The sequence below is a fragment of the Drosophila busckii genome, chromosome X, assembly GCF_011750605.1.
Source record: "Drosophila busckii strain San Diego stock center, stock number 13000-0081.31 chromosome X, ASM1175060v1, whole genome shotgun sequence".
In the NCBI taxonomy this organism is placed as follows: domain Eukaryota; kingdom Metazoa; phylum Arthropoda; class Insecta; order Diptera; family Drosophilidae; genus Drosophila; species Drosophila busckii.
In genome coordinates, this window is record NC_046608.1 from 8,801,123 (window position 1) to 8,825,634 (window position 24,512).

Genomic DNA, 24,512 nt, shown 5'->3' on the forward strand with positions numbered 1-24,512 from the left:
ATATAAAATTAACATTTCAGCACCGTTATTATTTGTTTAAGTTTCGTTTTGTCTCTTTTTGCTTCAAGGCAAGCAAATTACAACAATCGCTCGCTCCCCTCTGCTCTTCTCGCCTCTAACTAAGAGTAGTTCGCTCTCTCTCTCTCTCTCTCTACAAACATCTCAAACAAAATATAAACAACAATTAACTTTCTCATACTCAAATCGCTTGCGCTGTTTTAACAACATTTGAAACAACTACTATACAGCTCTGTACACATTATAACATTGCTTGATTTGATTGGTGTAAAAAGACACAGCTTAACTATATCTATGTGTGTGTGTATATATAGGATTGTAGTTATATGTATATATATGTGTGTGTGTGTGTTGGCATGCTAAATGTATTTACGCTATATATAATAATTAATGTATGCTGACTCTGTTACACATAAGCTAAGTTTACATTCAGTTTTTGTTTTCTATATATTGTGTTTATATATACGATTTATGTTTGAACAAAAGTCTGCCATCTACCCCTGCCCCACTGTAAAATTGAACACCTCTTGTGTTTAGTGTTAAATTTGAAGAAATTTTGGTTGGTATTCCATTCTTTGTGAGCTCTTTTATGTCAAATTTCAAATTCAAATGCATTATTAAAATTAGAAAAAAGAAGAAAAATATTAAAAATAAAAAAATAACATAGCTTTAATTTTTCAAAAAATTTTGCTGTTGCTTTAAGCCAATTTTGAGAACTTATAAAATGTTTTCTGTTTTTTGTTTTTTTTTTTCGTTTTTGTTTTTGTTTTCTTTTTATGCATACAATTAATTAATTTAAGAAAGGAAATTTTGCTTTAAGACAAAAATTTAACACACACACAAACCAATTGTTTAGCTTGGTTCTTTTTCGTTTTCGCTCCTTATGTTTCTCTTTTTGCATTTTGCTTTGCTTTGCTTCACTTAAAGTACGCCTATTAGGTGATTAAAAAAAAATATATATAATAATAAAATAATTCATAAAAAAATTTAGTTTTATATAAAACGCATGTTGCTGCTGTTACGACTTCTCAACTTGTTGGATTTGATGTTAAATTTTTGTTTGTTTTCTTGTGTTTAGGTTTGTTTTTGTTTTTTTGTTTTCTTGTGGTTGTTTTTGCGCTGCAACAACACTTCTCTTTTCACTTTGTAAACTTAAATTTCTTTTGTTTTTGTTTGTTGTTGTTAATGTTAATTTTCTCTTTTGTTTTCTTTGTGTATTTATTGGCTGCAGGGGAGGGGGGCGCTGTTTTAGTAGAATTTTTAGTGTTTTTGTTATGATAATTGCTGCTGCTGCTGCTGCTGATGTTGCTGCTGCTGCTGCTGCTGCTGCTGCTGATGTTGATGTTGTTGTTGCAATTACAATGCAGTTGAACAGTTACCGTTATAGGCCTTTGTGTTTAGTTTCGTTTTTGTTTGATTGTTTTTTTTTATTTTACGGTTTACAGTATTTATCTCGCATGAATTTCAAAAGTTATATACGACCTTAACGGCATTTGCAACTGTTATACGGGAGAGATAGAGAGAGAGAGAGAGAGTGAGCTCCTTGTTGATTATCCTGTTTATGTTACTGCTATTACTTCTCTTGGCTGTGGTTGCCCGCGCTCTCTTAGGGGCTCTCCTCCAACTCCAAGTAGTCAAAGTGGTTCGATTGTATTGAAGTCCTAACGCATCCTTATCGTGAGTGTGGGGCTATCTATTGATATTTTTGTTGTTGTTCTTGCTGTTGTTTGTTTGTGGTGTTTCATGCCCCTCCCTCCATCCCCAAATACGCTCCAGAGCTGCAGCAAATGTTTACTGCTGTGAGCTCGCCAGCTGCTGCTGCTGCTGATTGGCGGCCGGAGCGGCATTGCCGGGAGGCGGCGACGGCTGCTGCTGCTGCAATTGATGGGAGGACGCTGTCGACGACGCCTGCTGCTGCTGATGATGTGCAGGTGGCGCCGTAGACGACGCTACCGGTGATTGGTGATGCGATTGCGGCGGCAGCGGCTGCTGCTGCTGCGTCGGCGACAATTGCTGCTGCTGCTGCTGCTGTTGTTGTTGTTGCTGAGTCCCACTTGGCGCGGCGATGGCTAGGTTCTGTTGTTGCTGTTGTAATTGTTGTTCTTTGGCAGCTTTTTGTTTTTTGGTCACTGGTGGCGGATTCGTCGATAGCATCATGGCGCGTATTCGGCGCTGTGCGGACTGCAAAGAGATCGAGATGGAGATCGAATGTGTATTATGAACTCGTATGCTTATATATTGGTGGGTGGGGGCTGCACTTACCTGTACACTATAGAATGGGCCGATGATGTGCACAGGTGTCTCCTCATCGCCGCCAGAAGGTGGCGCCAGCGCATGCTCTGGCAGCTTAATGACGCTACCTGTAACACGTTGCAGCTCACGCACATTCTGTCCGCCCTTGCCAATTATGCGTCCAACCTGGCAGAGAGAGAGAGAGAGCGTATTAGATTTGCAATAGATTGGTTGAGTTGGTTTTGGGGCTTGGGGCTTGGCTGGCTACTCACCTGAGAGCTTGCAACTAGCAGTTCGACAGTGAGACGAACATCATCGGTGCCACACATGAAGCCCTCCTCGCGCATCTTTTCAAATATCATATACTGCGCCTTCCACTGACCCTCCGGTGTGCCAACAATCGTGACCTTGCGCTCCGTTTGTTGGTCCAGCGGCTTGTCGGCGTCGAGGGGCGCAATTTTGAGGGATGCGCTCGAGAAGCGCATGATGCTGCGGATGTGAGAGCCCTTGGTGCCGATGATGGCGCCAACAGCGTTATTCGGTATGAATAGATATGTCGTCTCCTGCATATCGTTGGGGAAGGCCGGCGGCACCACGCTGGCCGGTGTCTTGGACATGGCAAAGCTTTGACACGAGGGGAACGGCATGCTCGTGTTAAAGACCATGCCGTTGCCCGGTGTCGACATCATTGCCATGGGATGTAGACCGGGGAACATGAGACTCTGCGGCGCCATCGCCTGCAGATCGTTCTCGTAGCTCTGGCGCAGCTTGGTGCTGATCTGATTCTCGGCACGCGACATATTCTCAATCAAGCCCTTGACAGTGATGATGCGTTCCAGATTGAAGCTATTGATGTCGTTGATCGAACTAACAGTAATCTTCGTGTCCGTATCCTGCATAATGCGTTTAATCGTGTTGCCGCTCTTGCCAATAATGCGGCCAATTAGATTGTTGTGGGCAAGAATCTTCAAGCAGATCTCGCTGCAAAACGGCAAAACAGAAATAGAAATGGAAATAGAAATGGAAATCGAAATGGAAATAGATTTCTCTCGTTTGGCACTCACCCCTTATTCGTGGATAGCGCTTCCTGTTGCATAACCTCCAATATGCGTTTGCATGCATTGGTGCAGTTCTCCGGATTGCCATAAATCGTTATGGATTTCTCCACCGAGCCAACATTCTCCTTGCGATGGACATCAACGCGCGCCCGACTCTGTTGTGTAATGGTGCGAATGGTGCTGCCTTGGCGTCCAATGATGGCGCCCACCATCTCGCTTTGCACCAAAATGCGCAGCGGAAAGTCCGCCTGGCGTCCGGGACCCGGCATGCCCGGATACGGATTGCGCTGATTCCGTTGGCTGCGCCGCTGATTCTTATCCAGTTGCTCTGCGTGCAGTTTACTGCCCTCAAACTCGACACCGTTCAGACCACTAGCAGCTCTGCAGGCACCACAAAAAAAAAAAAGAAAAAGGAAAATCGAAGGGTAAATATTAAGGCAAGCGAATTGAAACAAAGATAGCAAATAGATACATGAGGTTGCATGCTGTATAAGAAACACTTGGGAATTATATGAAATGTTTATGCGTGTATGATAGCGATAACGATTTATCGATTGTAGTTGATGAGCAGTTAAAACAACAACAAGCCGCCCCCCCTTTGCACACTCCCTAATTCACACACAAGACTGGGAGACTGGGAGACTGGGAGACTGGAAGCTGAACTTTATTTACAATATGTTTATATATAAAGTTTGCGCAGTGTTTCGATAATAAATCGTTTTAGCTACGATCGATACTTATCGATATGCCTGCTGTTTGCTTTCTGGTATGTATGTATGTATATGCATTGTATGTATATATATATAACTGTAAACACAAGAGATCTTTCACTGCTGGCAAGTACAGTTAACTTTACACTATACAAAATTTTTGGTATTTTGTCTTTAATGCTACTACTAATAGTAAATTATGATTAAAATTGGATTTTTGTATATTTTAGTTGTATATACCTTTGCGCCTGCTCAGTATTTTCGAATGTTATATGTACTGTCTGAGAGTTTTGATCCTTACTAGAAATAGCCTCACATTGTTTGACGATGCCATAGGGCTTCAGGAGCGGTTCGATGTCTTCGAAACGTGTTTGCAGCGGTATGCCGCTTATTAAGATTTTTGATGTTGTAACACTGTGAAGAAAATAGCGTAAGAACACACACACAAAGAAAAAAAACGCAAAAAAGAAGCAAAACAAAAAGTGAGAAAAAAAGAAAAACAAATAAACAAACGAAAGTTGTAGGGTATAAAAAATAATAACAGCAGCAAAACAAATGAAAAAATTAAGATGTGAAATGAGCAAGTAAACAAAATTAAAATACACAAATGATAAGCAATTAAAATTTAATATATTTAAAAACAAAAGAAAATTAATAAGAAATGAATGAAAATAAAGAAAGAGAGCAGTATGTCAGTAAAGGAATCTCAACAGTGCAACAAACATCTAGAGAAGTATAGAGAGAGAGAGAGAGAGAGAGAGAGAGAGAGAGATAGCGTTCGTATGGAAGGAGGCGGGGGGAAAATATGAGGGGCGGTGTATATTATGATATTGAGAAATTGAGAGAGCGTACACAACTAAGATGACAAAACTATGAGCGAGGCTAAGTCCGCAAATCAAAGATAAAGTCTGAGGCCTTACATTTTATACTTTTGCAGAGAGCTTAAGAAATCTACATAGAGCCAAAGCTGTTAGCATCCTGTTGCCATAACGGCACAACAAACACACTAATCAACAACAACAGCAATAAAAAACAAATTGTGAGAAAAAAAGCAATTTTGCTGCGTGCTACTTTTTGGCGCAACAACAAAAGCAGCAGCAGCAGCAGCAAGTGAAACACAACACACAGTGGCAGTGGCAGTGGCAGGCCGAGGATCGAGAAACGAGCTTGCTGCAAAGTGAAAAAAATCTCAATCTGTTGCCGCCGCCACTGGAATGTTGCACATTTAATATCGTGTTTATATTTCTTGGAAGTAATTTCACTCCGGCCGGGCCGGGCCGGCATTTGCCTTTGCCGAACGTCAAAAACGCCAAAAAGCAGATTCAATGCAAAGAGCCGAACTACGTCGATGCCTTCGCCACTCGTCCGTTAGCCTAATCCAGCTTATGCATATGCATATATACATACACACATACATATTTATTTATGCATGTATGTACTGCCCTGCAATTCGAACTTAAAGTCGGCAAAAGTAACAAAATATAGTATTGAGCAGCTTTAATGCACTCTCTTCGCTCTCTCTCTCTTTAATATTGTTATGCTTTGATAGTTGCTGTCATTTAATAATCAATAAATAAACGCATTATGTGTAGTAGTGTAGCCTACACTTTACTTTATGAATGAAATCAAAACTTTGCGCGCGTGCATTACAAGAGAGCACAAAGCGTAAGAGAGTGAGAGAGCCTGTCCGCATGTGTGACTAAGAGAGCGTAAACATTGAGCGTATAATCGTTGCGTTTAAGCTTCACTCCCACTCCTGCACACACACACAGCATCAACACACACACACACACACACATGCTTATGTACAACATTCCATTCCATTTCGTCTGTCTCTGTCTCACTCGCTTGCTCTCTCACTACTGAGCTGATGTTGCTTTTGATCTTTATGCTGCTGCACTTTATGCCATATTTGTTTGTGTCTGGATTTATTTGTTTTTTATTTTTTGTTATTCTTGCTGTTTGCGCCTTTTCCAGGAATTGAAGTCGAAACGACAACGCAAAATTTGCTGCCGCTGCTCTTTTCTTTTCTCGTCTTTAGACTGTTGTTCTGCTGCTTGCCGCTTGTCTTGGCATGTGTATTTCAAAGATGCGAGCACAGTTGCAGCAGCACTGGCTCTGCAACTGTAAACACAACTGCTTGCAACTGTTGCGTACAGTTCGAGCAGCAAACGCGCAAGCGTCACACCCAACACAATGTGTGCAGCAAGTGAACAAATAACAAAAAATAAAAAAATAATTGAGAGCAGGGCAATAGTGTTGGTTGGTGGAATGTCTAAGGGGTAAGGGGGCGTGTGTGTGTGTGTGTCTCACTTTCCACCCATGTCCAGCCTCAACAACGCCAACATGCAAATGTCGGCGGTTGCAGTTCGTTGACGCCGTTGTACTACCAATGAGAAATTTGCACTCATTTTAAAAATAAAACAACAACATGCAAACAAAAACAAAAACAGAGATGAACAACTGAGAGAGGGAGATATGGGCGGCAGCATTAGCCAAGTCTGTAAGTCCGCAGACAGAACAACAGCAGCAACAACAGCAGCAGCAGCAAAGCAAAAGCAACAACAAACAAGGGAGCGCACGCTGCGTTTTTATTTTATTTGACATGTGACTGACGCTGCTGGCGCCTCAGCTAAGCAATGACCTCTGCTTGTCGCACACAGACACACACACACAGAAGTATTCTTATACATGTGTATATAAATAAATTCCAGCACCTGAGTGAATTCTTTTGGTTTTGTTTGCAATGCACACGTTACACACACACACACACACACACTCACACAAGTATAAAGCCACGCAATCAATAACAACACGCACGCTAAACGTTTTTGCCTTTGGTATTATTTGTTCTCTTATCATGTTACACAAATACAAGTGTAAGGTACATGAGCTTAGCTAACACGCACACACATGCAAATACCACATATGACACACACACACACACAGATGCATTGCATGTTGCATCGCTTTCTTTTGCGTTTCTCGCTTTTATCAAGGCATGTGTGTATGTATGCTTGTATGCATGTGTGTGTACGTTTCGTTTCCGTTGTATTTTTGATATTTTTATGAATGAAAAAGTAAGAAATCTGTTGCGTTCGATTGCATTTGTATTTTTATGTTTATACAAGCACATACATATAGGCACACACACACACACACACATATGTATGCATGCAGTTTTACACATGTATAAGAGCGTAAGAGAGTCTGCTGTGCTTAAAGAGGCAAGGCGTATGCGTATGAGTGTACGTTCTATTTCCATGACATTCCACAAGTTAGTTTTCTGCTCAATTTCGCGTATGGGTATTGCAATTTACCGTTAGCGCTTGAATGCCTGTTGCTGTCTCTACACTTTCTCTACCTCTCTCTCTGCTAATAAACTTTTCTTCATTTCTTTCTGCAGTTCATTTGTTGCGCTTATCTATCGCCGGCAACGCCTCGGATCCCCGCCCCCTTCAACGCTCACACACACACACACACACCCTTGCTTGGGGCCCCCTCTTTTGATGTTATCTATGAACTGGAATGTGTCTATTTCAGACGACCACGTATGTATTTTTATATGTTATATCGCTACCCATAAATATAGATGTGTGTGTGCTGTTGGTCGTATGTGCAAATATGCAGTTGGTGAAGCGCTGACCTAAATTATGAGCAAAATTGATAAATGTCTAAGCTTTGCAAATATTGCAATATTAAAAAAGTTGCAAAAAGTTTATGACCATAATAAAAGTCAGATATTGTGAATCCCCCGCAAATTGAAGAATCGCATTTGAGATCGCATTTCATATTTAGCGTGTGGTGTCATTAACATCACTGCTAAAATACACATATGTACATACAAATACATATGCATAAACAGACGACTGACTTCCGCCTATTAATGGCGAAATCGGAAACGTTATCTCTTTCACAGTCTCACATTGCCAGTCTCTCTCTCAATCTGGCGACTTTCAAATGAGAGGCTTTGATATTTGTGTTTTATTATCGAGAACAGAACACAGACACTCACCGATCATAGAAACGTGGTATTTTCGTATTTTGTGGTTGTAGTTGTTGTTGTTGATGAAGGTGTTGCTGCTGCTGCTGCGGCTGTTGCTGTGGTTGTTGCTGTTGTTGGTGGTGTTGTTGTTGTTGTTGTATGTGTTGTTGGTGATAATAGTGATTATTACTGTTGTTGTTGGTTGTAATTCTGTGGATACTATTGTTGTTGCTGTGGCTTTGAGGGTAATTGCTGTTGCTGCTATGCATTTTTATTTCTGATTTTATTTTGTCTGGTTCTCGTTAATTAACTTTTGTGTTTCTGTTTATTGCAAGCAATAATTACACTACTATGTTAAATAATAGTTGCACTGTTGCGCGGCTTCAACTTTTTTATACAAGGGTTTTGAGTTTTGTGTTGTTTCAGCTTAAAAAAATTGAACTGCTGCAGACCTTTAAGAGCGCGGCGGCGACAAAAAAAAAATATCAAGAAATTAACTAAAGAGCGTGAAACAGAAGAAAAAGAGCGCGCGTGGTTCGCACTAATACAACGAAAAACACTTTGGCGTCATTATGACGTACATATATGTATGTATGTTTGTATGTAGAAATGTTGATGTCAGCGACTTTTAAGCACTGGCCATATACATATGCATATGTATGTTTGTGTGTGTGCGCGCGCGAGAGTAGTGGCGGTCGCTCAATTTGTTAATCACAAACGCAGAATTTAATACTGATATGATTATGAATTTTTTTAACGTACATACATCGCTTAGCAATGCTTCTTCTACATTTTTGTTTTTCTATCAGTCACGCGTACCTTATGAGCTTTGATTTACAGTAGCAATGGCACAACGAGGTTATGTACAAATGTAAATATGTATGTATGTATGTATGATGACTCAACATGCATGTTCGCAAACGAAAAGCGCAAAAAAGTTATCGACTATCTATAGAATGCACGCGTGTGTGTGTGCCAAAATATGATTGAACTACTTTAGGTGGTAGGTAGGTGGGTGGGTGCATAAACACAAACAGTTTTTAACGTGATACGTGTACGTGTCTGACTTATTAGCACGAAACGCAGTGGAAAAGCACGTAAGGCACTAATGCCGCCCATTTTCCACACATACACACATGGACAACATTGATGATCGAGCAAAGAATGTCGTTAGGCAGCGCTAAAAACTTTGGCCCAGACAGGCGAGAGTACACACGAACGCGCTGCACATGTTACATACATACATATGTATGTACATATGTATGTAATACAACAACAACAAGGCAGGCAGGCAGCCAGGCATGCTGTGATCGCTCTCGCGCTCTTGTATTTGAAGGTGAGAAGAGAGCACAGAATCCGATCAACAACTACACACACACACACGCAAGTCAGAGTAAAGCGAAGTAGGTCAGTTTACTTGCTTGTTGCTTTTGCGCGTCTAAATTCATACATACATACATACGTATGTATATGTATGCATATAAATTGTGAATTAGTTAAATTGATTTTCATTGTCATGCGTTTGGTTTTTGCCAATCTTGAATTTACTGCATATGTGTGTATTTTTAAAAGAACAACTGACTAAACACAGAGAGCAACAACTGTCACACACACACAAACACACTCAACATGTACAATCTCTGACGCCGGTTTGTCATAGTCATCATAACGGTACAAACATATGCACATTCATATGTACATACATACATACATATATGTATGTATGTAGTTTTTGCTTAGTTTGTTTGCCTATCTATAACATATGTAAGCATGTATGTGTACACACACACACACACAAGCAAAGCCGCGTCTGTATGTATTTGCTTAGATAAAGGAAACGATGAAAAAAAAACCCGAAATCGTTGACTTGCAAAAAACTACGCCAAACGCCGACAACGACGATACGACACTATATATGTATATATTTTTTTTTGCCGTCTAACGTCAAGCATTTTTTTCTTTTTTATTCTTTCGGTCTCTCTTTTTCTCTCCCCCTCTTTTTTTCTGTTGCGGTCTGCTAATAACACTCACTTTACACAGCGTATTTTAATTTGTTGTTGTTGATTTTGTTTTCTTTGAATTACTGTTATTGCAGTTCTAATATAAAATAAGTATGTAAATATCACTTAAAGCTTCAAGCTAAGTTAAGGCGAACACAATTTTGTTTTTGCGCCCACGACGGCCAGCGACTGAATATTGAAAATAAAAAAAAACAGCAAAAAATAGTGTGTAAAAACAACGCACGCACAAACACAGGCACAGAGGCGTAAAATATTTTATAATTTTTGCTTTTGCTTTGCCGAGTAGTTGAATTACTGTTTGTTGCTCTTGTTATACATTTGTTGTTATTATTTTTATTATTATTATTATGACTGTTGCTGCTGCTGCTGTTGTTGTGGCGTGTGCTTGTCGTTGTTGTTGTGCAACTACGTCGTGTATTTCCGAAAAAGACGACCGCAAAATGCAAAGAGCATTTAACTACTGAAAACTAAAACTGGCACGACAAAGAGCAAAGCGCAACAGCGACAGCGGCGGCAATTCCAATTCCAACATAAGCGGGCATCGACGGGACGGGACGACAAAGTATAAGACAAAAAAAAAAAAAAAGAAAGAAATAAAACGCAGCGGCAGCGCGCTTTGGAGCACCGTTCAAAAGCTGAGAGGCAGAGAGCGCAAGCGAGAGATGGAGAGAGCGGCCCACTAGCTAGCCGGCTATGTGTGCACATATGTACATACATGTATGCATGCATGTATACACACACATATGAAAACGCCAAAGTCGTCACTTTGATAGTTGTTGTTGTTGTTGTTGTTGTATACTCTTCTTGTGGCTATGTGCGTGTGTGTTGGTGAGCAAAGGTTCATATGATTAGCGAGCGCAACACTTGCGAAAAAAAGGGAAAATGGCAAGAAAGAAACAGCAACGTCAACCAAAATGTAGGAGAAATTCCAATGCACGTTACGTTTACGTGATAATGGTGTTGCCAGATTGCAGAGCTACAACTTGGGTGTATCTGGTAGCGCTACTGATACGTAGCAGATACTATTGTGAGATTTACATTACACAGCTGTTAATACATATCAAATTATATGCAAATGTACATGTATATATAATATATGCATATATTAATAATGTTCTATAAAATATGCAAAATAAACTCGACAACCCTGCGAACATATAAATTGTAGTCGCGACAAAAATACAGATCAGATCGTCTCTCTTCGCTCACTCAAGCTGATGTATGTACGTACATACATACATACATACGTACATGTGCAGTTCTCTTATAGGGCAGGTTGTTATTTGTGTATTGATGCGCTCTTTCGTTTTCATTACGTTGTTTTCGTTTTTTCTGTTGTTGTTGTTGTGCGAGAGAAGTGCAACAATTGTACTAGCTGCTTGCTTTTGATTACGTCACGCATTTGTATGATTTGCGCTCATGCATGTGTATGTGTGTATGTATGTATGCGTGTTGTGTTGTTGCTGCTTTGGCTCAATTTTCGGTGACGCCGGCAGCGCATCAACTGTTAGTTATTTCCGGTCATTTATTGTTTTGTGACGTTGGCGTTGGCCAATTTGCCGGCACGTTTGCCAACACTGACATAACCAGTAACATAATTACATACATATGTACATACATACATATGTATTGCAACATATGTTGGCCGCAAAAATAATATAAGCCGGCCAACTAAATAAATAAAAGAAAAACGGTAAAAACAACAAGAGCTTAAGTTTAATAAAGAACTACATAGTACATATGTATTTCAACTTTATTTTCGGTAGTTCAATGGCCTCAATAAAAAAAACAGCAAGAGCAGCAAGTAGCAAGCTTAGAGCCAGGCCAACAGCCGGCCGGCCGGCTTGCTGGTCAGCCGCCCTGGTTAGCTCAGCTTTGGCTTTGGCTTGATCGAGAACTGCTGATAACGCGCAGCAGCAGCAGCAGCAGCAGCAGCAGCAAGTTGAAGAGCGCGCAGCGTAGCGAAGCGTTGCCAAAAATTCAGCGGCAGAGGGCGAGACAGAGAGAGAGAGAGAGAGAGAGCTAAAGCAGGCGGCGCGTGCTTAAAGCTGCTTAAATAGATTAGCTGTTTAACTAGCGTAAACGCAAAACAATAACAATATGCTTTAAATTTACAATGTATTTACATAAGAGAGTTGCTCAATTTGTTTAAGTGCAAACAATGGGATTTAGTTGGCTCAAAGCAAGCCAAGCTAAGAAGTCTATGGCCGGCATTAGAAAGCAGTGAGAGTGAGTGTAAGTCAGTCAGTTACACTTTAGTTTGTCTGGCAGCTGTTCGAGGCAGGAACTGTGCAAATTAGCTAACTGATCCCTGCAGGCGACGGCGGCACAACAACCCTGCTAACTAATTTCGCCAGGGAAAGGCTTTCTTCCCTTTTGTGCTAAACGTATTATTGTCTTATCAGTGGCTCTGGCTTCGAGAGCAAACAATGGTCAGATAACTTTTAGTTTACAAGCGCAGCAGGACACGTTTGTGCTGGTGCGTGTCGAACGCAAGGATCAAGGGAAGGGTTGCGAATGCAGCTGCTGCAAGGACTAAAAGAAAGTGTGTGCTCAACCGGTGAAATAACGGTTGAAGAAAGTAGCAAGCAAGCCAAAGGAATTTGCCAACCAAGCAACAATAATAAAATATGATCGTGATCAGCAGGCGGCGGCGATTGTTGCACGTGTCGCGCACAACAGTTGGCCAAAATGAAATGTAAATAATGCGCGCTGTTGAGGGTGGGTAAGGATATACATACAAATGAAGGATACACACACACACACACACACACATATGTTTTTTAATTTAAGTGTACAGTTGGCAGTTCAGTTTCATTTGCATTTAAGTCATATTTAAATAAGTTTTTGAAACACTAAAGCAAACAATTGATTTCGATTTAAGCTACAACAAAAATTTGAGTCGCTGCAAACGCTTTTAACTGTATTTTTGATAAGCATACAATTAAATATCGTATGCATATAAAATTCATGTTATTTACATGCCTAAGAGGGCATGGGGGGGGGGGGGGCAGCATTCAGCTCGCTTCAGTTTGCATTGTTGTTGCTCAGCTCAGCGCTTTGCCTAACGCTTCCTTTATTATTTTTTTCTTTTTTGTTGCTGCTACGGATTTCAAAACTCTTCTCGTATAGCTGCTGCTGCTGCTGCTTTGGGCTCTTTATATAGCGGCAGGAATTCTTGAAAAACTAAGCCAGCAGTAACACGAATCTCAGCGTATGTTTGTAGCTGTATCTGTGTGTGTGTGTGTGTCGTCAAATTCTTGGAAATTTCTAATGAACACAAACACAAAAAGGAGCACACAAAAATGCTGCAGAGCAGCGGCAGCAGCAGAAGCAGCGGCAGCAACAAAAATGAAACCGAAATAATGTGGATCAAACGCACACAACGCTAAATGAGTACAAACAAGCGGAACGTGAGAATCAAGTAAGCCACAAATAAAAATACACACATGCACAACAGATCATGCATGCATGTGTGCGTGTGTGTGTTTGTCGCTCTTTGAGTTTTGCATGTGTTTTGTATTTTTTTTTTAGTTTTGCAGCTAAGCTGAGCAGCAGCAGACAACGAGGCAGCGCAGCTGCAGCGCAGCTACAAATGTATGTGTGTGTAGCTGTAAGCAGCGCCTACCACCCACACACACGCACACACACACAGCTTTAAAATGCGGTTAGGGCAGGGCAGTGTAAGTTGACAAGCTCAGCAGGCGAGCAAGCAAGCAAAAGCAAAGGATTACCTGCCATTCACACACACACACACACACACACACATAGCTAACGCTGGCTGTGCTACCTGAGCCTTAAATTTGCATCCTGTTTCGCATTTGAAAGTAAAAATTAAAAAAAAAAACAGCAAAAAGTATGTGGGATAAAAAGCAAACAAGCTTAAAACTCGGCGTCCTTCTGCTCTTCCGCTGGGCAACAGCAACAACAGCCACGCCCTTGACGCCCCCGCAGCAACAGCAGAAAATGTAGGTAAAGCCCCCCGCCCCCCCGCGCACACACACAACATTTGATTTGATTTCGCGCATTAAACACGTTTGCAGACTTGCTCTCGTATCTATCAAGGTCAGCTGCCAGCCACGCCACATGGCGTATGCGTAACGCTCGCAGCCGTTCGCTGAGTCGAAGGGTAAGCATGTTTATTAGACTTCCTGCTGCTGCTGCTGCTGCCTGTTGCCTGCTCAGTCGCTCGTTTCAAACGCCAACTAATTTGACTGTCAATCAAAGCGCAATAGGGAGCAGGCAACAGGCAAAGGACCTCACAGCATTTGTTAATCGATGGGAATCAAATAGAAGGCAATACACATACAGATGAAAAAAAAGCCTGACAACCTAACTACAACTGATTGCTGCGCTGCAGATTAGAGTGCAAAAGCAAAAAGCTCACAGCCAAGGATACAAAGCGAACTCACACACTTTGCTCGAGGGGCTGCTGCTGCGATTAGATCCTTAGATCTAAGCATGCAGATCAGCAGCAGCAGCAACGGCAGCAGCGGCAATGGGGTGAAAGACAAATTGGTCAAGAGCAAAGTGAACAAACATTAGAAGATGCTCACAGCAGCAGCAAGGATATTCTATAATTAAAAATGGAAAAAAAATTGCATTTTTTTGCTGCTTGCATAGAATTTTGACAGCTCAAAAAGGACACGGGGGAGCCAGAGAGCACGGAAATGTGAGAAACTCGTTTGGCAATTTGCCCAACAGAAAGCACAAAAAAAAAAAAAGCAAAAAATCTAAGGAAATGAGGAAAAATGCGCTAGGGGCGCGTGAAACCTGATTCTGATTTCTTCAAAGTGTGTGCACCCTTTCAATTTTTATTTTTATTTCATTTTTATTCTTTATGGGTTTCTAAACTGAGAGCTGAGAGCAGCGCCGGCGGCGGCATGTTTTCTTTTGCGGATTAAAGCTGAAGCTGCTACAGATACAAAAAGATCTACAACAGACAAGACAGACAAAGCAACGTGTTTAAAATGCTGTTTAACATACAGTGCGTATGCGCAATATCAAATTGCCCTAACGAGTTCTGCTGCAGCCCGCGCGCCGCTCTCCTCCCCCGTTAGTACGCACTATATATATCGCATATAGAGTAGCAGGCAGATCACACGCATAATATATCGTGTATACATGGAAGTAGTAAGGGGGGGGGGAGCAACGAGCTGCTTAGTAGGCAGGCAGGGAGGGAGGGAACTAGGGATGCTGTACATGTGACAATGATAATAACTAGAGTTCTGCTCTGGCTGCCTAGCTCAGTGTTTACTTACACCACTTGAGCTTAACTCGGCGCGAACGCTTGATAAGGGTCAGCAGCGGCGGCAGCTTGGGTAACATACGCTTGGCTAGAGCCTTGGGTTCTTCTTCTGATGAGAGCCACTTTTTTTTTTTTTTTTTGTAGCTTTGCTGCTTTTTCTTGTGATATGCCCAATTTATCACAGGAAATTAGCTGCTATTTAGCAGCGTTGTATATTCAAAAGGGGTTAGGGGCTGAAGCAGAAGCAGGGGAGGCAGTTAGCCCAAAATAGCCTTTAGCTAGGCCACAACACACACACACACACATAGTCAGTCAGTCAGTCAGCTGGATCTCAGGGTGTGCCACAAGAAGAGGCAAGTCTTCTGTTATTTGGCGTGATAATTTGTGCAATTGTGGATTGCACATCCTGCTCAAGAAAATGGCAATGAAAAAAAAAGCACACGCTAAATAGCAGAAATAACAAGATTGCTGCCTTTTTTTTTATATCAAAATATAGTTTAGTTTGGTTTTGGGGTGGGGGGGCAGCTTTAGTTTTAACTAAAAAGCGTTGAGCGTTTGTTTGTTTCGATTTTAAGCAACTACAGCGCACAAACTCAAACTACTTAATATCCTGTAAATTACATGCATACATTAGAGTTAGAGTGAGTGAGTGAGAGAGAGAGAGAGAGAGAGAGTGTGAGAGTGAGTAGTGGGCTGGGGGGGAGACAGTAACAGCGTCGCTTGCTGTTCTGTGGGTTTTGGTGCTGGAGAAAGGATCTTGGGGTTTTTGGTTTTTATGCATAGATGAGTTAGTTATATATTTTGTTTCATGTCTATTTGTTTCATATTTTTCTTGCATATGCGTATTTAATAATAATTTAATTTATTGCATAAATACCTTGAGGTGCCAGCACCTTCCAATTGCTGCCGATCCAATGGCGGATCGAAGATTTGCTCACGATCCTCTTTTGATAATTCCAAATCGGCGAATTGATCCAGTTCGGAAGCCATCTCGTCGTTCAGTATTAAGCTTTGGGCTTCAATGATTATTAACGAAATGTTTAAACTTTGAATTTGTTGTTGTTGCGCGTTGCGTTTTGTTTGCTTTGTTGAACTTTCGCTTATTTGGTTTCTTGCGTTTTGTTGGGCACACTTTTCGTTTTCGTTTACGTTTTAAAGGATTAGCAGGATTTTGGCTTGATTTCGTGCAAAAAAAATATATATGTATATATATAGTTATATATGTATACGTTTAATAATAATAATAATAATAGTTATTATTATTTGTGCTTGTTTTTTCTCTTTCTTTGTGTATTGGATTTTAAAAATAATTATTCGAACTTTGGGTTTTTAGAACACTTTTTTTTTTTGTTTTTTTAGAATTTCGTTAGTGCCGAATGTTTCTGTTTTAGTCGTGGAATGCTTGGAAAAAAAAGTTAGGACGTTTTGCAGAGTTTGAATTTTGGCGCTCAGTATTTTTTTTTTTATTTATTTTTAACTTTTATTCATGTCCTTGGCGTGTGTTTGCCTCCTTCCTAAATTAGCGTACTATGTTTTTTTTTTATTTTGCGATTCGAGAGAGCTAACTTTTAATTTAGTTGCAATTGCTGTTATAATTATCAATAATATTTGTATGATTGTTATTATTATTATTATTATTGTTGTTGCTGTCGTAGTAGTAGTTGTAGTTGTTGTTGTAGTGCATTGCTTGTAATTGAATTAAGTTTTGAATTAATTACCGTTTTCGCGAACGCAAAACTTTATTGTTGTTGTTGTTATGGCCGCAAAATGTCCGATTCGAAACGAAATTAAATTTGTATCAATTTTGGCCAAATGTACTTAGAAAGAAAACCTGTAATGTGAGCAGAAACAAACAGAAATTAGTGACAAAGTTCAAACGCTTGATAATAATAATAAAAATAGCCCTATAGCAATATTTAGTGCTTCAAATACAATTACAAAGTCTCACTTAGCAGCCCACAAACCCTCAAAACGCCTTTTGCAGTCGGTCTCGACTGCTGCTGCTGCTGCGACGACGTCGACGCCAGCACCAGCAGCAGCAGCAACAGCTGTTGCGATCACTGCCCCGAGAGCGCTCGCGCTCGCAGGCATAGCAACATGTTGCTTAGCAATCAATATATGCTGCCAAAGCTTCCAATATTTAACTGAGTGGGCGCGCGCACAGTTGGCGTCAACGCATGAGCAAGATAGAGAGAGAGAGTGAGAGAGCAAACCACGCGCAGCATTAGAAGAGATTTATGTATGCGATTGAGTGAGCTCTTTCTCTTCTGCTCTCTGTTGCTTGCTGTCGACGTCGCCGCCACCGACGCCGCCGACGCTGTCATGTTGACTTTGATCTTGGGCCAGGTTCGTGTGCCTGTATGCGTGCGTGCGTGCGTTGGTGTTGCTTTTTCGGCAATTGCTAATGTTGTTGTTGGCATTTTTTTTTGTATGTGTGGTGAATAAGTAAGGCGAAATGCAAAAAGCACAGCGCTTCACACACACACAAGCAGCAGAGCTATGCAAACAAAAATACATAAAAAAAATAAAATAAACAAAAGAAAAAATAAAAATAAAAATTTTTTCGTGTTTTTTTATTGATTTTAACATTGCCTATAACCCTCTTATGCATTTCATATTTACTTCTTAATATACCAATTGGTCGATAAAATTAAAATTGTCATCTTATGTAGATTATAACAAGTCGATTTTGTTATTTTTTTTTTTTTTTTTTTTTTGGCGCAGATGATGTCAGAGCGCTTTTAAAAAACAAATTGCGTTTGTTTTTGCTTTGCGTTTACTTTTTGTTTTTGTTTGATTTTGCAGTGCGCGTGTTTTTGCTTTTGCTTTAAGATTTCTGCTGCTTTGTTGTAATTGTATTTTTGTTGTTCAAGAAATTATGTAAAAAGCATAAATAAGAATTTCTTTGTTTTCTTTTATGCTTAGCAAGACAAAGATCGATAAGTGTACATGCATGCGTACAAATAAACGGTAAGTCAAACACAAACTAAAACAAAAAGTAAAAAAAAAATGCTAAATATAAATTTTACACACACACACAAACACACGCACACTTGGGCACACAAACAAAAAGAATGTAAGACTGTTAAAAGTTAAAAGACACACTGAAAAGTAAAAGCTGCTGCTTGCTGCGCTCTTCCTCTCTCCCATGCCCCAACACGCACGCAACGTACGCATAAGCTGTCCCCCCTGCCCCCTCCGCCGCTTACAAGCGCTGAGAGAGCGCCAACACGACTATTTGATGTTATAGTATTGTTGTCACAAGAAGTAAGTACGAATTTAACGGTAGTTTGCTTATTTCATTAATTCGCATTACACACACACACACACATACACACACTTACATAAATGTATGTACATGTGTGTGTGCATGCATACATAAATGTTATGCTATGCTGTGAATGATTTTACTTTTCTATTTTGTGTTAGATTTCGTTTAGTTTTTTTTTTCTTTCTTATGTATTTTTTTTTTGCGTTTAGTGCGCGCTCTTTTTGCTTACGTTTTGCTTTAGAAACGAACGGACGACGATCAAGCGAATGTACGAACTAACGTAGAAGAAGCAGCAGCAGATCAAGATCACTTTGTGGTTTCTTAAAATATTTGCTTTTGTTTTTTTGTAAATTTGTATTTATATTTTTGCTTTAACAAATTGATATCTTTTGCAGTCGTTGCAACAAACAGCAAAACAAAACTGTTTACAAACAAACACTCAACAGAGAAAAAAACAATGAACGAAAACAACGACGACGACACGTTTTAACGCATATTTTAAACTTTGCTTTGCGGTTTCAATTTTTTTTTTTATTGTTTTTTGTGTTAGCTTTTTGCCGAAAATATGCTGCCCAAAAAAATTTTAAGTTTTGCTTTCGACCTTCTTGCTGCTGCGGCGTTCCAAATACAAATGAAGGAACGAAATTGTGTTTCCAAATACAAAAAGTGAGCGACGACGACGACGTGCATGCGGCATTTTGGCAACGGCAACGACGGCAGCGGCAGAGCAGCGGCAGCAAGGCAGCAACAGCCAAAGAGCGAAAGAGCGAACAAGCAGCAAAGCACAGGGCAGAGAGCTTAGCGCGGCAGCAGAGGCAGAGGCAGTGGCAGAGCTGTAGCTGTAGCTGTGAGTGCGTAAATTTATCACTTAACAGTTTCACTCAAATATTTTTTGGACGCCGACGCGCTTCTCTTTGACTGTGTCTTAGCTGAAATTCCTATGCTCGCTCGCATGCAAAGATACGCACACAGATACATACGCTCACAACAGCCGGCAGCAGCAGCGCTGACAGCGACTGCGAAAGACACCGCAAATACAAAAGCAATGTGCGATGTTTTCGTAAATGCCTCTCTCTCTCTCGCTCTTAGCATGTGTGTGTGTGTGTGTATGTGTGCATGTGTGTGTTGTTTTTGGGCTTTTGCCGAATTTTAACGGGTATGAGCGTAATGAAAATGAATGAGCGCCAAATAGAGTGACTTTTGCTTTAGGCATAAAATAAAAGCTTAACATTCTTTATCGTAACTCATGCATATGTATGTTAAATTGAATTTAAGTAAAGCTTGTTCGATTGTCAAAATCTGTTTCTAAGATCAAAGCTGCGCGGCTCCAAAAGCAGCAGCAGCACACCTGGAAGCAAAATTAAACTCAAATTGCCAAAAAAAAAGAGAAGAAAGAAAAAAAAACTTTAGCTCAAACATGAAACTCAGAGCCGAATTTGAGCTGTGAGGCGCACACGCGTTGCCTGGAACTTGAAACGGGAGCTTTGGCCACGGTTACCAGCAGAACAGCGTAGGGAATAAGCGCGCGTCTGTGTGTGTGTGTGAGTGAGTTTAATTGTGTGAGAGCAGATGCCAGGATAATATTGCGACGCGTCGCTGTCGACGCCACGTTGGCGTTGCCAAAAAATTATACATACAGACAAAAATATATGTATGTGTGTATTGCGACGTAAGCGGCTGCGGCTGCGACTGCGGCGGCGGCGGCGCTTAGGCGTTAAAAGGAAAAGGAAGCAGCAAAGGAAGTGAACTGCGGAGCCAGCCGTGTGAGCACAGGCTCAAACTCTCACACACACACACAGAAACACAAACACACATATACATGTAGAGCAGTTAGTTCTAAGAAAGAAAAAGAAAAAAAAAACAACAATGAAGCCAAAAAATGAAACCGAAAGGGAAGACAAACCAAAAGCAAGCACAGGAGGCAACTTTAACTTGAATATAAGCATTTGAATTGCACATATATACATAAATATATGTATATATATATATATGCATATATATTATGTATAAGTATGTACATAAGGAACGCAGCAACAGCGGTAATTGATAAGTTAGATAATAAGTACAAATGCTAAGAGCAAAGAATAAAAGGCAAGCCAATTTGGCTAAAGCTTAGTTTGAGCTAAAAAGGACTTGTTGATATACAAGCAAAAAAAAAAAAAACGACTAACTAATTGCGCTTTTTTACTTTGTATAAATAAGAGTAATAAGCTGCTTTGAACGCATTTGTTCAACTTATGTCGCCTTAGCTTACAACAGAGCGATTAAAGCTTTTTCGAAGAAGAAGAAGAAGAACACAGAACACACACAAACACAAATATACATATATGTATATGTATCTAAGTTTATTTATAATACTAACTACACATGTATGTATGTAGCTATAGAAAAGTGAAAAGCTTGCGTTATAATTATTTGCATGTGTATGTGTATTGCGTATTTACATGCAGCTCAAGGACATCATTTAAGCTCTAATTACAGAACAAACTGTTGCTGCGCAAAAAATAAAATACAAACACACAGAGACACAGCCACAGACACAGACAGTTGGAGATACAGATACATACATGCAGCTGTTGAGCTTTATACAAGTGCACTTGGCACTCAATCAAAGCAACACGTATTTATTTATTGAAGAATTGGGCACACACTTGTTGTTGCAGGCTGCAGGTTGCGCTGCTGCTGTTGTTGTTGTTGTTGTTGTTGTTGTGTGGCACGCGTCGCAATCAAAACAAAAATCAGCAAAGGTAGCAGCAGCAAAAAGTGCAGAGTTGATCCTTGCAGGGGTTGCCAACATAATTGTTATTGTTGTTGTTGCCGCAATTGCAATTGCAGTTGTTGAAGGTGACATTAATTGACGTTTAATGGGCATGCAAGGCTGACGAGGGGTGTTCACACACACACACATACACATAATGAAGTGTGCGAGCGAGAGCGCACTGTCGCTAGTTAGTTTGATTGCAGCAGCGCTCTGCGACAAGCCAATTAAGAGTCGAAAGCTTTTCATGCCTCTTTATTTGCCAATAAATTCAGCGCACGCACAAAAAGTGCATCCTTGACGCACAAAAGCCCAGGCCGCCGCACTGGGGTTAAAGGGTTAGGGGTTCAACGGTCATACAGCAACAAGGGTTGCACACACACACACACAGACACTGGTATATGATTTGGTCACTTTGTCTGCCACTTGCAGTCAGCGCTGCAAGGCTTTGCAAAAAACCTATGCCCAGTGGGTGGACAAAGCGTCAGCGTCTTATTGGTTGAACGCGAAGAGCGAGACAGAGCGAGAGAGCTTAAGCGAGCGAATTGGCAAACTCCTGTTGCCTGTTGCTGCTGCTGCTGCTGCAACTGCTGCAGTTGAAGGGTTAATGCGTCTGTCTGCCTGCCACATACAACAAGTGCAATACGAAAATGGCGCGCGCAGCAAGTGCAGCAGCAACCCTGCAAAGTATGCAATGAAAAACAAAGCAGCTGAAGCAGCAGCAGCAGCAGCGCTTTGCATACATTTGTTTGTCTGTGTGTATGTGTGTGTGTTTGTGTTTATCTGTGTGTGCGCGCGTACATTTCATAGGCCTGCAAATGCACATGCAGCCCACACACACACACACACACACAGAGTGAAACAAAATGGTGGCGCAAAAGCAAGCGCCAGATCAGCGCAAAGTTGCGTGTGAATTGAAATAAAACGAATAAGCGAAACGAAACGAAACGAAACGAAGCTGCAAAAGCTGCTTGCGCTGTCTATTTATTGTGCGTGGCCTGGCAGGCAGTTTCAGTCGCAGGACTCGTTCTTCACAGACAGCGTACATAGAGCAAAAACAGGACATTAAACAATTGAATATGAACAGACACAAAAGCAATTCAATAAGCAGCTCAGGCTGTAGCTCAGTGCGGGCCAAAGGTCCTGCAGCCTGTTGGAACTAGCATGACACACACACACACACACACATAGACGCTTATTATATAACTGCTTGCTGTGTGAGCAAGACAGCTTGAGCTTATTACGCGAACACGTCTGGCTCAAGGACACTAGCTTAAGGTATTTCGGGTACAGTTACGCGCCAGCTGCAAATAAGCTTTTGTCTTTTTGCTTGCTGCTTGATCAGCAAACGAAACGGGGCGTGGGGCGTGGCGCGTGGCGCTGCCTGCTCACCCACTAAACTCGCTTGTTCATTTCCGTGTCTGTGCGCAAAAAAAAACACAAAAAACAAATCCAAATGCTTAATCTAATTTTGGCGCGCTCGCTCTCGCGTTGCTGTTGCGGCTGTTGAACTTTAAATTGATTTCGCTCTCACTTGAGAATGCATTAAATTTAGCTCATGCCGCACAGACGCCACACAAGACGACGACGGGGGGGGGGCCAAGGGGCATGAAGGCATCAAGGCATGAGCTGCCAGACAACAGTTCATTCATTCAAGCGTCTTTTGCATGCTCTCCCGCCCTTTTGCACACACACCCCCTCCCACCAACACTTCGGCATTTAAAATGTAAGCTATTACGCAAAAAATAGCAACAGCACACACACATACATATGTAAATATAAAAATACATGTGGCTGCTGTTTCTGTATTTTATATGCCAATCAGCCAGCCAGGCAGCAAATTTTGCTGCAGCAATTGCAGAATCATTGGCCCAGCTTGTTTACATATTTTTCGCCGAATTGAACAAAAAAAATGACAGCAAATTGTTTTGCCAAAGCAGCAGGACATTCCTGGCTATGTAACAATAGACATTAGTCACAAGTGCAGTTCAATTTTAAACGATATCGTTTTAAAAATATATTTTTACCCAAAAGCTGCGTCAACAATGACGAGGATTGGAGCCCAAGGCACACGAAATGCCACATTCCAATTTAAGGTTCATTGGCTTTGGCTATGCCAAAGTATATATTATAGAGAGAGAGAGAGAGAGAGAGAGTCCTTTTATGTGAGTTGCTTATACTTACAGGCTCGTTGCCATTTGTTTGACTGAGGCGCTGGCGATTCGCTTGATCGATTGATCGACTGTTTGATTTTGCAGCTAGTTTGGCTATTGGACAAAATCTTCTGTTTACTTTTACTTTTTTGATCAGTGGCGTTAGCTAAGCTGAGAAACGTGGAGCAGTGGCTTTAACTTTAGTTAGTCTGTAGTACGGCTTAGCTCCCGGTTGATTTGCTTGGACTTGGATCGTAATGCAGCTAACGCTATCGCACGTATGTATCTATATACTCTATATGTGTATTTGATATTATGTTTATAATTATATAGCCGAAAAGGGTTTGGGTACAACCATCACAAAGAGTTTGGTTTGGTTTTGGATTTAGTATTGTGTGTGTGTGTGTGTGTTTTCAACGTTTTTGGATTTTTTATTTTGGATAATTTTTGTTGTTGATGGAGAAAAATTGAGACTGAAGAGTGAAATGTGATGAGATTTTCTTACAAAACAAAATTAACATAGAGAGAGAGAGAGAGAGAGATAGACAGACAGAGAGAACAAAACAAACAGCTTAGTAAACGCTGTCTAAGTTCGGCTTGCTCGCTCTCACTCGCTCTCACTCCCTCACAAATTAATACAGTATTGTAAGGCGCGCAGTGTTGTAAAGCGCACGTGTGAGTGTGAGAGAGCGACACAAATCTTTAATTTGATTGATTTTATGCCAAAAAACAACAGAATTCGTATATGTGAAGCAGCTTATTGATTTTTGTGTAGGTGACAGACATGGACATGGACATGGAGTGTTGGTTGGACTTGGACTTGGAGTAAGCGGCATGTCATAAGTGGAAAACTGAATCAGACGGCGAATGTGAGTTGGTAAGTGGTGTAAGTATCGAAATTAAGAAAGAGAGCGCCGCTCTTTTGCGCCTCTGGGCTGAGTGCGTGTGTGTGAGTGCAAGCGAGATAGCAGCTGCAGCAGTTGCGTGTATAAGTGCGTAAGACGCCGACGGCAGCAGCGACGGCAGCAGCAGCAGCAGCAGCAGCATTGCTTGCTGCT

The 24,512-nt window shown here is 41.0% G+C and overlaps 1 protein-coding gene across 4 annotated transcripts; it reads right to left on the reverse strand.

The window, feature by feature from the left end:
- Nucleotides 1-1,086: 1,086 nt before the first annotated feature.
- Nucleotides 1,087-23,901, reverse strand: LOC108606750 (insulin-like growth factor 2 mRNA-binding protein 1). 4 transcript variants are annotated; one of them, XR_004458929.1, is made up of 9 exons: nt 23,486-23,901; nt 16,991-17,103; nt 16,150-16,447; nt 4,259-4,432; nt 3,315-3,689; nt 2,523-3,231; nt 2,281-2,436; nt 1,596-2,199; nt 1,087-1,517 (listed from the first exon to the last, which is right to left on the reverse strand). XR_004458929.1 is itself a non-coding variant. In XM_033294612.1 (8 exons), exons 3-8 carry the CDS (start codon nt 16,260-16,262, stop codon nt 1,810-1,812), a joined length of 1,917 nt encoding a protein of 638 aa, XP_033150503.1. In that variant the 5' UTR covers nt 16,263-16,447; nt 16,991-17,103; nt 23,486-23,901; the 3' UTR covers nt 1,087-1,809. The 4 variants fall into 4 exon arrangements, 3 of the variants coding, with proteins under 3 accessions (XP_033150503.1, XP_033150504.1, XP_033150505.1); XM_033294612.1 differs by having other exon boundaries at nt 1,087-2,199; XM_033294613.1 differs by lacking the exon at nt 23,486-23,901 and adding an exon at nt 18,773-18,863 and having other exon boundaries at nt 1,087-2,199.
- Between the last annotated feature and the right edge of the window lie 611 nt (nt 23,902-24,512).